Raw genomic sequence first — 15,907 nt, forward strand, 5'->3', positions numbered from 1 at the left:
AATAAACGAGTGGGTTTGCGCAAGGAACTTATTACCGCTGCCGACGAACTCTCCGTGCTTTTTAAAAGGACGATGGCGTCGTACGAGCAGCGAGTTTGTCGAGCCAGAGAGGAGAACGAGCGACGGCAGGAAGCTGCTCAGACGCCGCAGTTGCATATCCGAGGTCCGTTCACATGCTCGCTAGCCTTCCAGTGTACACGTTTACTTTCTCCATTAAGGAGCTTAATGGAGCTCCTGGGTGAATTTATTTGGGCGGATTTCGAATGTGTCCACAGAAAAGCACAGTGACGTTTCACTATCGAGAGTTAAAACGTAACGCTCATTAAACGTGAAGGGTTATTTGTCAACGAGCAGATGACACTTAAAAAAAACACAAAAAAAAACCAAAAAAAAAAACTTTTTTTTTTAAAGAATAAAACTCGGGTGCCGGCAGCTTTAAAGGAGTTGCCTCCACCTTCATCTGGTCTATATTTAAATATGAACAAATGTTGTTGGCTATTCACTATCACCCTCTTATGGATCACAATGAAAAACGAAGTTAAATATTTAGGAATCAATGTTACAAAGGATAAGACAAATTGGGTTAACTGCAAATTTAGAAACTATTACTGTAAATTGTTAACAACACTCTTGTATGTGGTGTGTCAAATGTGACTCCCCCCACTTTACAGTTCCTTTAAGACTGTGCCTGTCCAAACATTTCCACACCTAATTGCATGTTCTCAAAGTGTGAACATCACCTATCAATAGTACAAAGGCAGTATAACAGATACAAATGGAAATTAGCTACCTGCTAAATCTGGTGTAACAGTCTCTTCATGTCTTCGCATGTGCACATTGTCCATAAACTAAAAATTAAAACAAAACTTACATGCACTGCTATGTCACCGCTGTTTGTCTAGACTTGAATCAACAGCCTACTTATGAGATGACACCGTCGCGTGTACAGAACTTTGAACCCCAAACCAGAGCCAACACAGTTTTAAAAGCAAATCATTATTTATTTATTATTTAACCAAGGGTGCACAAACAACGTGAGCAAAGATAATTACAAAAACTACCTCGCAGAAGACTGACACGAATTACATTAATCAAAACACACCAGAGGTGGATAGCCGATAAAACAAAAGAGCGAAAACACTCACGCAAAGAGTTGCAACTAAGGATGTTGCAAAAGCAGTAATAGAAAAACACAACTGTAGAGACCAATAACGAGATAAGAATTAGCGTAGAAGAACCCTAAATACTCTAACGGGAAAGAAAGGAGAAATAAAACAAAGGGAGCCGTTCCTGGACTACACGGGCCCAGAGAATTGAATAGAAACATTCAAGCGAAACACACGATCGAAGAGGCAAATGTCAATGGGCAACATATATCAGGTGCATAAGAACCTACTGTAGCTAATCATGATGCCAAGCAGGTGTATGCCAGAGGCTCCGCCCATCCACAATGGCCAGGGATTGTAAAAATACTGAGTGTCAGCAGGCCCAGAGCCTGGAAAAATACAGTATCAGCAACAGAACACAGGATCATAAAGAGATAATCCTGACAAATTTATCAAGAAAATAAATCAGAACAATTTTTTGCCCCAAGATGGCTGGGACAGGCTACAGCACACCTGAGACCCGAGTGAGGGTAAGCGGAACAGAAAATGGATGGGTGGATGGATGGATGGAAAATAAATGTCATTTATTTCTAGGAGAAGTGACACTGTAAAATATCTTGAGGGAGGTCTAAATGTTGTTGATTTTGATGCAATAAATGGTACTATAAAATTAAAATGGTTACAAGGTTTTGTTGGTTTAATTTTCTGACTAAAATCTTAAGGAATTTAGTTTTTGGTGGTAAAGGCTTTTTAACATGCAATTTTGACCTATCAAGCTGTCTTCTTTTTATCAGATGGTTCTCCACATTCGGACACCATCACTTGACAGGGGTCTGTGTTTACATTCATGGAATTACATAATTTACAATCCAGTATATTTTTCCCCCCTAGTTTATAATTTTCTCACTGTGACAAAATCTTGCTTTTCTCTTCATGTTCACTTTCAGTGTATTTGTGGCTATTGGAAACATCCAAACTGTTCGTGCTTAGGCTGGCCACCGATATGTCTGAAAATTATTTTTATTCAAAAAACACCACTTTTTCTAGTCATACCAGATCATATGCTTGCCCCTTGTGAGCTAAACTGTATTTGTGTTGCTTGTGTCTTGCAGATATCCAGCAACTGATAGTTCATCAAGTTGATCGTCCCTCTCATTTGCAATGGAGGCGCACCAGTTTGGGGCAGGACGATTCACAGCCCTCCAACAAGGCCGATGTTAGCAAGTTGCCACTGACTGGTGTCTCGGTGAAGAGTGAAGTCGAAGAGGATCTACAGTCCCCCCATGTTAAAGAAGAACAGGAGGATCCAGAGCACCCTCACATTAAGAAGGAAGAGGAGCCAACTGATGTCAGCAATTTGCAGCTGACTATCGTCTCTGTGAAATTTGAAGATGGTGAAGACCAACTACCTGAGTCATCACAGATTCATCAGCACAGTCCAAGTAGAGACCACAGTGGAGGACCACCACTAGACAACCTCTTAGCTCCGCTGTCAGACAGTGATGACATAGATGAACGTTTGAGGAGCGATGCAGACTGTGAAGGTGATGACAAGCAGTCGACATGTTCTGAAAAGGAGACATCTCTTAGCAAGAAAAATTCCTAAAAAACGCAGATATCCCACACCTAACGAATATTTCAGCTGCTCAATTTGTGGTAAAAAATTTGCACAGAATAGACCCATGATTAGACACATGAAAATACACACAGGAGAAAAACCTTTTAGTTGCTCAACTTGTGATAAGACATTCTCTCAAAAGGAATATATGAACTCCCACATGAAAAAACACACAGGTCAAACCCCCTTTCGTTGCTCATTTTGTGGTAAAACATTCTCTCAAAAGAAGACACTGGAATCACACATGAGAACACACACAGGAGAAAAACCCTTTAGTTGCTCATCGTGTGGTAAAAATTTTGCTCTTGAGCTTAACATGGTAAAACACATGAGAACACACACGGGGGAAAAATCCTTTCTTTGCTCAACTTGTGGTAAAACCTTTTCTGAAAGGCATCGTTTGGTATCACACTTGAGAACACACACAGGAGAAAAACCCTTTAGTTGTTCAACTTGTGGTAAAACCTTTTCTCTAAGGCATCATATGGTATCACACATGAAAATACACACAGGAGAAAAACCGTTTGGTTGCTCAGTTTGTGGTACAACATGCTCTCGAAAAGGAAATCTGGAAATACACATGAGAACACACACGGGAGAAAAACCCTTTAGTTGTTTAACTTGTGCTAAAACGTTCTCTGCCAAATCAACCATGGTAATACACATGAGAACACACACAGGAGAAAAGCCCTTCAGTTGCTCTGTGTGTGGAAAAAGATTCACTCAAAAGGTTAACATGGTAATACACATGCGATCACACACCGGAAAAAAACCATTTAGTTGATCAGTGTGTGGCGAGATCTATGCTCATTTGGTTCATGATCTTAAACATTACAGTGGGGAAACTATGCAAAAATATAAGAATTTCAGACGGCTTTTTCACGGCACTGTAGCTATCAAATACATATTTCTGTGGTTGGTGCTCAGAGTCTGTCCCTCTTTCTGCAGTGTCCCTCAAGGGTCATTCTTAGGGCCATCCTGTCTGCGCTCTACATGCTTCCTCTCAGAGATGTTAAATTTGATGTGGTCTCAAACCCCTTGTATGGAGATGATCTACACATTTGCACTTCGATTTTAGCGAAGAGCTGTCTCTTCCTTAGACATTCTCCAAAAGCAGTTAATGTTAAACTAAACCCAAGCTGCCAAAACTTTCTCTTACTGTATATTTTAAATGCTTTTTATGTAAACCTACTATTTATTCTAATAAATATGTTAAAACATTCAATCTTATTGCTTACGCCGGCTGCCATGTTTAGGTCTTTCACTCTTGCGATAGTGCGCATGTGTGAGAATGTGAATCAATGAAATATTTATTCCCCAAAAAATTTGAAACATCATATCTACACCCTTATGGAGGCCGCCATGGTTTGGTCGTTTCACACTTAAATTGCCATCATATACTGTTGCCAGCAACATTAACAGAACACCATCTCGAAATCATGTTCAATTCCTAATTTTAATACACTTTAAAAATGCTAATTAATGACACTTGTCATTGATTAATATTGTATAATGGGGCGCTTACCGGGCGGATCCACGCTCCGGTTGCTCGACCGGCTGGCTTGGCGGCCGTGTGACAGCCTGTGGGTCACTTTTCAAAGGCAGTTTAATAGGTGAAAATAAATCTGCACACTTACCGTTGATGCTGACACAGTTGCACTTCTTACCGAAGCATTACAGCGATTCATTTTTAACAAACCGGGCGTAATCAGATGTACAGTATCTAACCTAACTAGTTTCGTTCGTCAGTGCCTAAAAACTATTCCACTTTGAATTGTGTGGGACACTGCTGACCCAGTTCAATTGAGCGCTGTGGCAGCAGGTAAACCTACTGGCGCTTTGCTGTCACTAATGGTCTTCGGGCCGATGACAATGCTGCCAAAGTGGCCACCAACCTTATGCTGTTATTGTTGTTGTTATGCTTTTCTTTTTATTGTATTAACACTAATTGTAGTTTTTTCATACTTTAATACTTTTGTGAGTCTTCTCTTTTTGTGAGTCCTCTCTGTGAGAGGTGCTGTTGATATAAAATGTATTCACTTATAAGGTCCGGACACCTGTGTCATTCAAGACTAATGATAGATGAATGAGATATTATTCTATTAATTTTGTTTTCAAAATGGTCATGTGTAAAGGGTATAAAAGCAGTATAGAACACATTCACATTGGACAATTAAAAAGACATTGTGATGTGTTAGGGAATCAGAGGAGGAAGCGTTTCCCAGCATGCTTGACTGTTGTTACAATGATTACATTTGGCTGGTATTGCCTCTTTAATGTGTTATTTTATACATACATGGTGTAATGGTTTAAATTGTGTCATTTCTACTCATGTAGTTAAATTATTGCTACTTTTGGTGGTGGTGAATGTGGCACCCTGAGTTCTAATCTTGATGAAATTAATTAATAAGACTCTGGTCACTGACACCATAAGCTACACCTGTGGTTGTGATAGTTTAAAAGTAGGTGTCACTGGAATCTAAAGAGCCTGCCTTTATTTGCTCAAATACGTAAATTGTAAATCTTTTTTAACACAAGATGTCTCCACAGAGCCACCAAAGATGACAATATTGCATGTTTGGGCTTCGTTCGTGTTTACATATATATTTGTATAAATAAATGATATACTTTACATGTATTGAACTTTTGTCAAAAGACACCAGCCATAAAGAAAACACAATATAAGACAGTTCAGCTTCAGACAATCATGTCATCAAACCGTAGTCATGCTCATTAGCACAGCATACAACAAAGGTCCGTTAACCTGTTTCACATACAGTGGATTGTGAACAGGTCCAAATACTAGTCAGTGTTAGCACAAATCCTTCAGGCTTCTTCTCCTAGTGTCGGGAAAAGCCTACTTGAACAGCTGAGCTTTATTTTGGTTTAATCAGAGGCACTCTAATGTAAATGGTGGCAGGTGTGTGCTGACTCTCATTTACTGTAACGTGAGTTTGAATCAAGACTATAGTAAAGAAAAACAAACGAAATAACTAAAACTAAAATTGAAAAAAAAAAAACTTTTTCGCAAACAAAATAAAATACAAACCAGAATTTAAAAAAAAACCGTTAACTAAAACAACATTTTACCTTTTCAAAACTAACGAAAACTAACTATAATTACAGCGAAAATGTCCTTCGTTTTTGTCTTTGTCAATTAATTTCATACATGAGCTTCCGGCATTGATTTTAAACATATTTATTTCGGATACAGAACGGAAACAGAAAGAGGGTCAACCAGTCGCTTGGGAATTGTAGTTCACTTTCTGTGTGTGTCGCCTTGAAGTGGCGTCATCGGGTAGCGCCGTAGTATTTACTGCCCGCCAGACAAAAGTTTGAATTAAAAAGGTAACTAAAATGAAAGGAAAAATATGTCATCTGCCGAGGCAGCTCAACTAGTTCACTTAAATCAGCAAACTAATAAGCAAGATTATGAAATTGTACATAATTATTTTAATGTAAAAGAAGATGCAATGATTGTAAACGAGGTAAACCTTCTATATTTTATAGTAGAAGTGATCAACTTTACCCAGCAAGCTAAACAGAGTAGAAAAATAGCAATGGTGAAATGGTACAGGGTGTACAGTTCAGGGTGACAGCTGGGATAGGCTCCAGCACGCCCGCGACCCTACTGAGGAGAAGCGGCTCAGAAAATGGATGGGTGGATGAATGGAATGATCTAGGAAGATCTTTTAGCCAAAGCAGTAATCATTCCAAACCATTAGATGGCGGTCATGCAGTCAGTTTGCAAACCGTGGTTGAACAGAAAGAAGAGGAAGACAAATAGGATCTCGCGAGAGTCAGCAGGTAAACATAAAAAGAAAAAAGAAAAACTAATCGTGTGGGTGAGAACGTGACTCATGCGAAGAAACAACTTGCTTCTAATAGAATTATGGCGTTGTACGAGAAGGAACTTTGTCGAGCGGGAGAGGACGATGAGCGTCATCCACAGCAACTGGAATCTGCTCGCATGGTGCTAAACAAACACGCCCAAGGTCCGTTCACGACACATTTGCCTTCTCTCTCTAGCTCGCCGCTGCTCTTCTCAAATGTGTCCACAGAAAGGCGCAATAACGTTTCATTGTAAACGTTTCAGTGCAAGTTTTAACTACTAAACGGGATGGGAAAGTCATTCGCCTAATCTCCTTTCTTTATTTGCAACCTCCTCGGTCGTAGATAGTCAATTTTGTGTTTACACGTTAGCAGGGGTGGGTTGAGTTGCCACAAATTGTTCTCAAATAAGAGTACTGTTAACTCACAATAATGTGACTGCAGTAAGACGAAAAATTTGTACTCAAAATAATTCTCAGTCAAAGCCTCAGTTAAAAAAAAAAAAAAAACAACAACTACTCAAGTTTTTTTCTCCGGGTACTCCGGTTTCCTCCCACATTAAAAAAAACATGCATGGTAGGGTCAAAAAAAACAAACATGCATGGTAGGGTCATTGAAGATTATTATAAATTATTGATTAAGCGGGGATAAACTGCCAATAAGCGTTTTCAGGATTGGACCCATGTGCGCTAAACTGTATTTGTGTTGTGTCTTTCAGACATCCAGCAGCTGATGGGTCATCAGGTTGACATTTGCCCTCAGTCGCATGGGGGAAGCTCCAATTTGGGGCAGGACGAATCACAGCCCTCCCACATAAATGAAGTCGACGAGGAGGAGGCCGATGTTAGCACGTTGCTACTGACTGGTGTCTCTGTGAAGAGTGAAGTCGAGGAGAAAGATGAGGTTCCACCGCCTCCCCACGTTAAAGAGGAAGCGGACCCTCAGCCCCTCTGCATTAAAGAGGAGGACGAGGATCCTGAGTGTTCTCACATTAAAGAGGAACACACGGGTCCTCAGTCCCTCCACATTAAAGAGGAAGAGGAGGATCCAGAGTACCACCACGTCAAGAAAGAAGACATGCAGGCTGATTTCTCTGTGAAGAGGGAAGACGACGACCCACCTGAGTCATCTCAGCTTCATTATCACAGTCCAAGTGGAGACCACTGTGGAGGACCACCACCCAACAACCTCTTAGCTCCGCTGTCAGACAGTGACGACATAGAAGAACGTTTGAGGAGGGACGCAGACTGTCAAGGTGACGACAATGAGTCGACATGTTCTGAAATGGAAAGCTCTCATACATGCAGGAGTCGTCACTCATTTAAAGAACATTTCAGCTGCACTGTTTGTGGTAAAAGATTTGCTCGAAATGGAAATATGATTAGACACGTGAAAACACACACAGGTGAAAAACCATTTAGTTGCTCAACTTGTGGTAAAACCTTCTCTCTAAGGCATCATATGGTTTTACACATGAGAACGCACACAGGTGAAAAACCTTTTGGATGTTCTGTTTGCGGTACAACATTCGCTCATGAAGAAAGTCTGAAAATACACATGACAATACACACTGGTGAAAAACCCTTTAGCTGCTCAACTTGTGGTAAAACCTTCTCTCGAAGGCATTATATAGTATCACATATGAAAACACACACAGGTGAAAAACCCTATAGCTGCTCAACTTGTGGTAAAACCTTCTCTCAAAGGCATTATATGGTATCACACATGAAAACACACACGGGTAAAAAACCCTTTACTTGCTCAGTTTGTGGGAAGGCATTCTCTCTAAAGGAATATATGAAATCACACATGAAAAGACACACAGGTGAAAAACCCTTTAGTTGCTTAGCTTGTGGTAAAGCATTCGCTCACAAAGAAACATTACAATCACACATGAGAATACACACAGGAGAAAAACCCTTTAGTTGTTCAACTTGTGGTAAAACTTTCACTCAAAGATCAAATCTGAGAACACACATGAGAACACACACAGGTGATAAACCCTTAATTTGTTCAACTTGTGGTAAAACATTCAATGCAAAGCAAAATTTGGAAAAACACGTGAAAATGCACACAGGTGAAAAACCCTTTAGTTGCTCAACTTGTGGTAAAAGATTCTCTCGAAAGGATTGTATGCTGTCGCACATGATAAAACACACAGGAGAAAAGCCTTTCTGTTGCTCAGTTTGCTGTAAAACATTCTACCGGAACGACAAGCTGCAAGTACACCTGCGAAAACACACAGGAGAAAAACCCTTTAGTTGCTCAGTGTGTGGAAAAAGATTCTCGCAAAAGGCACACCTGGCTATACATATGAGAAGACACACAGGAGAAAAACCCTTTAGTTGCTCAGTGTGTGGGAAAAGATTCATTCAAAAGGTAAGCCTGGTAAGACACATGAAAACCCACAAAAGCTGAGCTCATACAGCCAGTTTGACTGTGCACATGTGAAAACACAATTCAGAGAGAATCCTTTTCCAGGTACGGTGTTGGCACACCTATCCTCACAATGTCCGTTTTCCTTGAAGAGGTCACTTTAAAACTATATTTTTTACTAATGTCTGGCATTCCTCCTCTGTCGCCAATCATGAAAATCGCAAGAGGACAGAAAAATGCCGACGTCACTCTTAAGACAAGTTTTGTGAATTTGAAATCTGATTGGATTAAAAAAAATAAAATAAACTGCCATTGCTAATGGTGTCTATGTGTCATGGGCCAGCACTCCTGATTCTGAAGGCTCTGGGCAGATTACATTGACATAGCAACACATAGAAGCTGAAATCTGATTGGGCAAAAAAAAAAAAAAAAGAAAATCTAACATACACACTACTGGAAGCTGGGCAGCAAAGACACACTATGACATGAATACAATGGACTATTGGAAATAAATGAATACAATTGAATGCGAGTTGTAAATGGAGGTCAGTGCTTGTGATTGTGTTTAGGCCAGCAAAGCGGGCCTTGCTGGCCCTGACTGTAGACAACTGGTTGGAGTCCAACCCTTACTGGAAACGAATCCGACTTACTGCCAAAGTCTGACAACCAATATATTTTTCTTTATGTACTGAATTCCAGTCCTGAGTCAGTAAATTATTTTTTAATGCATCCATGCCTCCGCCATCCTAACTCACCTATTGTGTGTTTTATTATCTTGGTTGTTTTTGTTATATTTGCAATCATATACAGTACTGTGAATACGGGAAAGCGGTCACTGAAGATAAAATACTCATCATATTGTTATCTATGACATTAGTGAATGTATTATCTATTAATGCTTCACAATGAGAAGTGAATAAATTGATTCTCCTGGATCTGGTAATTCTGGGATAGAGGTTGAGGCTATGTACTGCTTGGGTTTAGATCTATGTTGTGTAGTCACTGCAGATGAACATGACTTTTTAAAGATTTGTGTAATTTTCTTTCATCCAATCTTTGAATGTACAGTATCAATATTAGAACCTGGTGTTCTGCAACTTATGTAATTGTTTTTCTTTTTTCCCCTAAGTATTTCTATTGTGACAAGGATTGTCACTATCAAATATTTTTTACAATCGATTATTCCAATGATATTCCATCCAGGTGGCTGGCTGGTTAGCAGATCTCTTTCACCGTTTCAAATATGCTCATTTCAAAGTCCATACCGCTTTCATCAGTCATTCATAGTTTGTATTCAGAATTTGTGTGGTTATATCGTTCACCTGTGAAATAATTGCAGCTATTGTTTACTTGAAAACCAAAAAGAAAATAAGAGGCCATTGTAAGGTACTAAATCAACTTAATCATGGTCTACATTTTTATAGATTCTTTTTAGTTCTGCTTTTCTGAAAACGTCACGGCGTATCAAGACAGCTACTGAGATGCAATTGGGCAAATTCATGTCACATGACCTCATCTAGTAACGTCATTGGTCGAAATGACGGCGAAACCGCTATGACATAATAGAGAAGCTTGTCTTTTTTTCACAACAGAACCTTGACAAGGGGTAACGTGTGATAATAACCAATACCGTAAGTGGATGACTAAAAGAGAAAGGAAAAAAAACCCGCACACAACATGATTCGAACCAATACGAAATTAACAGGTTGCGTCATCAAGTCACGACCACCCTTATCGGTCGAGACAGCCATATTTTACGCGCATGCGCAGTCCATTGTTATGATGCGAACTTGACCAACATGTCTGCCTCCATGGTACGAGCGACCGTCCGAGCGGTCACTAAAAGAAAGATACTTCCCACTAGAGCTGCACTCACTTTGGTAAGTCCTTAAACATTTACTATTAAGTACATGCGGAGTAGTTCGTAACTACCCGTAACTGTTTTGTGTATCACTTACGTTGCGAAACTCGGCAGCTATGCTACATAAGCTGCTCAGGCTATTTGTTTTGTAACGCCATTCGCAGTTTAGTTGTCTAACTGCTAAGATAACTAATCGAAAATGCGGAAATTGGCCTGTCAAACGTTCACTTTTTTATTAATATAATAGACGTTAACAAACACAAACAAACAAACAGTTTTCATTTCTTATTTTTTTCCCTTGAAAAGTGATGGTTATGGCGATAGGAGGATTGTGCCCACTTCTAGCAGCAACAACAACAAGTAGCCAGATAATTAAATGCCCAATGGTGACACTGAACACAAAAATTAAATAATTAATTCTTTCTAGGGCGGGTGGCATCCCTGTCATCTATGCCCATGTATAAAAAAAACCTTCGAAGGCCAAAAATAAAACAATGACATGACAGTATGATGTAGTGCGGTGCAATACCACTGCAACCACAGTAATAAATAATGTGAAATAAAGGCATCCTTGCTGTCTAAATGAGGATATTATACAAATAAAAACAATCAGAGCTCAGTGACATAAGTGATGATAATAAATAAGTATAAAGTCTTACAGTTTCAGTATGGGAACTTGTTTGGTATTGTTCTAAGTGTGAGTTCTAAATTGTAATTTTATTCTAGACACCATCTGCAGTGAACAAGATCCGATGTTTTTTGCAGGACAAGCCTGAATATGTGAGTAATGTGTTTATCCATCAATCGATTTTCTGTACCGCTTTATCCTCACAAGGGTCGTGGGCGTGCTGGAGCCTATCCCAGCTATCTTCGGGCGAGAGGCAGGGTACACCCTGAACTGGTCACCAGCCAACCGCAGGGCACATATAAACAAACAACCATTCACGCACACATTCACACCTACGAGCAATTTAGAGTCTTCAATCAACCTACCATGCATGTTTTTGGGATGTGGGAGGAAACCGGAGTACCCGGAGAAAGCCCACGCAGGCACAGGGAGAACATGCAAACTCCACACAGGCGGCATCTGGATTTGAACCCCGGTCCTTAGAACTGTGAGGCAGATGTGCTAACCAGTTGGCCGCCATAATGTGTTTATATTTTGTAAAATTTGTTTGTCCGACCAAACAAGAAATGGGCCTCTTAAAGGAAAAGGGTGATTTTGTGACTTAGCCTCTGTGTTTAATCCCAGATTGGCTTGAAAGTTGGAGTGAGAACGCGTGGCTGCAACGGGCTGACGTATACGCTGGACTACGCTAAACAGAAGGAAAGTTGTGATGAGGAGGTGCAGCAGGATGGTGAGCTGTCTTGTTTTTATAACAGATCCATCTGATTTTTTAAATGTTAATGGTCGTAATAGCTGTAATTTCTCCCTTTGCTAGTCGATTGTGAACTCAGTGAACATGTTGAGTGTCGCTGGTTTCTACTTTAAACAGCTGTATATGGGTGGGACTTGTGGCTTCGTTATACTTTATAAAAACAGTTCATTTCTTTACATTCTTTTTTATGTTTTATATTTTCCAATACAGTTCTTTTTTTTTATTTGTTAAAGACTAGACTAGAATGGATGAATGGCATTTCAGTTCATTTCAAGTTAATGAGCTTTGTTATAGAGTGAATGAAACTCGTAAAGACCTTTTCACGGTGCACCTGGGTCTACTTCACGTTCAAACCAGCAGGAGACGCTTCCAATTTACTCCGTGGTAAGATGGAAAGCAACCACTTCCAAATATGAGCAAGCAGTGAATATCAAGAAAACCAAGTGCAGTGTGAAAAGGCCTTTAGTCAAGGTACCACTTTATACCAAATACAGTATACAGCTAAAGCCTGCAATCTCTCAATGTAGTGTCACTATATCGTCACAAGATGACAGCTAATCTGTCAGTGCTGTACAGTGTTGTGAGCCACTTGTGTAATTTATGTTCATTTTATATGTATTTCCTCCCCAATATTTTTTTCAATTGAATTGTACAAGTTGTTGTTTTTCTGAAAATGATAAAACATGGTCTTTCCATCTCCATCATAGTTTTTATTTTAATAGTAGTATATTTGTTTTCCATAACCACTTTGCTAAGTAAGAATAAATAAATCCAGTTACCAAGACATACATTATGGGCAATTCTATTTTTCTATAACTAAAAAGAGGTGACCAACACCATAATATTCTTCCATTTTCAGCTCCTGTTTATGTCATGTAATGGCCAGGTGTCTCAATACGTTTGTCCGAGTTGTGTCAAATTCCGAATTAAAACTCACCATGATGTGCTTGTATCTTTCTTGTTCATTGGTCCTCTTTTTGCGCTGTGACAGGCGTGAGGGTGTTCATTGCGAAGAAAGCCCAGCTGACTCTCCTGGGAACCGAGATGGACTTTGTGGAGTCCAAGTTGTCAAGCGAATTTGTCTTCAACAATCCCAACATCAAGGGCATGTGTGGCTGCGGAGAGAGCTTCAGCATCTGAGCCCGGCCCACCTCCCCAAACAATGTCCTGTTAAAAAAAAAAAAAGAAAAAAGACTCCGCATGGACCATGGAGCCAGTCTTTTTTCACCACTGCAGACTCCACACACTAAGACACACGCTTGTGAAGCCACAGTGTAATGCACCGTATGTTAATAACAGCACTTGGTATGATTTTTGTCCTACTTCTGATGTGTCTTTTTATTTTGGACTTTGCATCCCCAACCTTGTAGGGACCTCGCTGAGTGTTTTTTCCCCCCCTCCATTTTCATAGCAGCCTACTGTTTTACCGATACGCACATTATTTGTCATTGTCATATGAAGAGGATGCAGCGTGTAATTGTTTGTGAAAAAATCCAAAACTGAACAGAAGTGTCTTGAAAATTTGCTTTATCGCTTTGTATAGTCTTTTGAAAACAACAAAGCATATTTATCTCTGTGTAAATATAAAGAGTGTGAATGAACCAAGAACCACGTAAGCGCACAATAAAGCAATGTAAAAACCTCCCTTTTATCATTTTGTCCAAAGACACGAAGAAAAAAAACACAAAAAATTGACAATAGAGTAAAAAATAGGGAAAAGACCTGCTGAGAACAGGGAAAATCGAGTCATTAAAGGTTTATAATGCCACATGATGGTCCCAAATAACTACTTTTCTATTAATGACGAATGAACGTGTGGGTAGATGATGGCTGGATTACGGATTGATGAAATGATGGACAGATGGATGGATGAATAAATGGCCAGCTGTATAAAATGGCAGAAGATGGTGCCAAATCACGTTTTCTATTAGGCGGTGCGCTGTATGGTGTTTCAGAAAGAGCACTGAATAACGGAGGGTAGGAAAAACCAGAAAATCTGCAAAATTGGGGAATTCACAAACCCGCAGACATATCGGTACCCATGGATGGGTGGACTTGAGTGTGAATATTTTATTTATTTTTTTGTCTGTACAGCGCTGTGAAAAGGTATTTGCCCCCTTCTGAAATTCAAATATTTTTTTGCAGTTTCCCCACTTTAATGTGTAAGATCATCAATCAAAAAAATACAACCCAAGTGAACTCAAAATGCTGTTTTTAAATGGTGATTTCATCTATTAAGGAAAAACAATTATTCAGTTACCTGGCGCTGTGTGAAACAGGAATGCCCCCCTGAACCTAACAAGTGATTGGGCTGTCCTCGGCAGCAACAACTGAAATCAAGCGTTTTCTATAACTGGCAATGAGTCTTTCATATCTCTGGACAGATTTTGGCCCACTCTTCCTCTGAATTCAGCCAAAATTGAGGATTTTAAAGCATTTTAAGGTCATGCCATTGCATTTCAATCGGATTCAAGTCTGGACTTTGACTAGGCCACTCGAAAACCCTTTTTTTTTTTTTTTAAAGCCATTCAGAAGTTGATTTGCTGGTGTGTTTTGGATTGTTATCCTGCTGCAGAACCCAAGTGTGCTTCAGCTTGAGGTCAAAAACTGATGGCTGAACATTCTCCTTCAGGATTTTCTGCTAAAGAGCAAAATTCATGGTTCCATCATTGCCACCAAGTTGTCGAGGTCCTGAAGGAGCAAGGCAGCCCAAGATCATCATATTACCACCACCATGTTTGACTGTTCGTATGATGTTCTTTTATGCCAGATGTAATGAGACACACACCTTCCAAAAAGCTCAACTTTCACTTGTCAGTCCATATAATATTCTCCCAAAAGTATTGGGAATCATTCCGATGTTTTTTTGCAAAAGTAAGACGAACCTTTGTGTTCTTCTTGTTGAGCGTTGGTTTTTGCTTTGGACCTCTGCCATGGATGCCATTTTTGTACAGTCTCCTCGTTATTGTTGTGTCATGAGCACTGACCTTAACTGAGCCAAGAGAGGACTGCAGTTCTTTAGAAGTTGTCCTGAGTTTCTTTGTGGCCTCCTGGATGAGTCAATGCTGTTCTCTTGGGTTAATCTTTGTAGGCCGGCCACTCCTGGGAAGCTTCACTACTGTTCCATTTTTTCTCCATGTGAGGATAATGGCTCTCCCGATGGTTCACTGGAATTCTAAAGCTTTAGAAATGGCTTTTGTAACCCAATAGATGTCAATTATTTTATTTCTTGACAGTTCTGGAATTTCGTTGTATCGTGTCATTTTCTAGCAGCTTTTTTAGATCTTTTGTCTGACTTGATTTTGTCGGGACAAATTCTGTTTTAAGTGATTTCTTGATTGAACAGGTCTGGAGGTAATAAACGTTGGGTGTGAGCAGTGAAAATTAACCCAAAATTGTGATTATCCATAATTAATTAATGAATTAACAAAGGGGATAATTACTTTCAACACACGGCCAGGTAACTTTGAATAGTTTTTTCCCCCTAATAAATGGAATCACCATTTAAACATTTTTTTTTAAGTTTACTTAAATTATGTTTGTCTGACATTTAAATTTGTTTGATGATCTTAAACATTATTGGGGAAACTATGCAAAAATATTAAAATGTAAGAAGCATATACTTTACTATACTTTACCATATACTTTACTACTACTATACTGTCACCTACGTGGTTAGGGCGAGGGCGAGTAACACAAGGTAAGAACATGGTGGACCCAATTGCAGGGAAGCAGG

The 15,907-nt window shown here is 39.6% G+C and overlaps 3 protein-coding genes across 3 annotated transcripts; all 3 read left to right on the plus strand.

Annotated features, from left to right (window-relative positions):
* Nucleotides 1-2,561: 2,561 nt before the first annotated feature.
* On the plus strand, nt 2,562-5,271 carry LOC133400008 (gastrula zinc finger protein XlCGF8.2DB-like). Its single transcript, XM_061672123.1, has one exon. The coding sequence runs from the start codon at nt 2,636-2,638 to the stop codon at nt 3,506-3,508; it is 873 nt and encodes a 290-aa protein (XP_061528107.1). The 5' UTR covers nt 2,562-2,635; the 3' UTR covers nt 3,509-5,271.
* Nucleotides 5,272-6,491: 1,220 nt separating this feature from the next.
* Nucleotides 6,492-9,940, plus strand: LOC133400006 (gastrula zinc finger protein XlCGF57.1-like). The gene is made up of 2 exons (XM_061672119.1): nt 6,492-6,719; nt 7,274-9,940. The coding sequence occupies exons 1-2, from the start codon at nt 6,617-6,619 to the stop codon at nt 8,971-8,973; spliced, it is 1,803 nt and encodes a 600-aa protein (XP_061528103.1). The 5' UTR covers nt 6,492-6,616; the 3' UTR covers nt 8,974-9,940.
* Nucleotides 9,941-10,690: 750 nt separating this feature from the next.
* On the plus strand, nt 10,691-13,813 carry isca1 (iron-sulfur cluster assembly 1). Its single transcript, XM_061673449.1, has 4 exons — nt 10,691-10,811; nt 11,519-11,572; nt 12,045-12,150; nt 13,163-13,813. The coding sequence occupies exons 1-4, from the start codon at nt 10,731-10,733 to the stop codon at nt 13,309-13,311; spliced, it is 390 nt and encodes a 129-aa protein (XP_061529433.1). The 5' UTR covers nt 10,691-10,730; the 3' UTR covers nt 13,312-13,813.
* Nucleotides 13,814-15,907: the final 2,094 nt, after the last annotated feature.

This window comes from Phycodurus eques, chromosome 3 (assembly GCF_024500275.1).
Source record: "Phycodurus eques isolate BA_2022a chromosome 3, UOR_Pequ_1.1, whole genome shotgun sequence".
Lineage (NCBI taxonomy): Eukaryota > Metazoa > Chordata > Actinopteri > Syngnathiformes > Syngnathidae > Phycodurus > Phycodurus eques.

What these genes read in the sequence shown, in the direction of transcription:
- LOC133400008 (XM_061672123.1), top strand. Translation starts at nt 2,636, where the DNA reads ATGCAGACTGTGAAGGTGATGACAAGCAGTCGACATGTTCTGAAAAGG.
- LOC133400006 (XM_061672119.1), top strand. Translation starts at nt 6,617, where the DNA reads ATGGCGTTGTACGAGAAGGAACTTTGTCGAGCGGGAGAGGACGATGAG. An exon ending in GCTAAACAAACACGCCCAAG is followed by an intron (nt 6,720 to 7,273) that starts GTCCGTTCACGA and finishes TGTGTCTTTCAG; the next exon opens with ACATCCAGCAGCTGATGGGT.
- isca1 (XM_061673449.1), top strand. Translation starts at nt 10,731, where the DNA reads ATGTCTGCCTCCATGGTACGAGCGACCGTCCGAGCGGTCACTAAAAGA. An exon ending in CTAGAGCTGCACTCACTTTG is followed by an intron (nt 10,812 to 11,518) that starts GTAAGTCCTTAA and finishes ATTTTATTCTAG; the next exon opens with ACACCATCTGCAGTGAACAA. An exon ending in TGCAGGACAAGCCTGAATAT is followed by an intron (nt 11,573 to 12,044) that starts GTGAGTAATGTG and finishes GTTTAATCCCAG; the next exon opens with ATTGGCTTGAAAGTTGGAGT.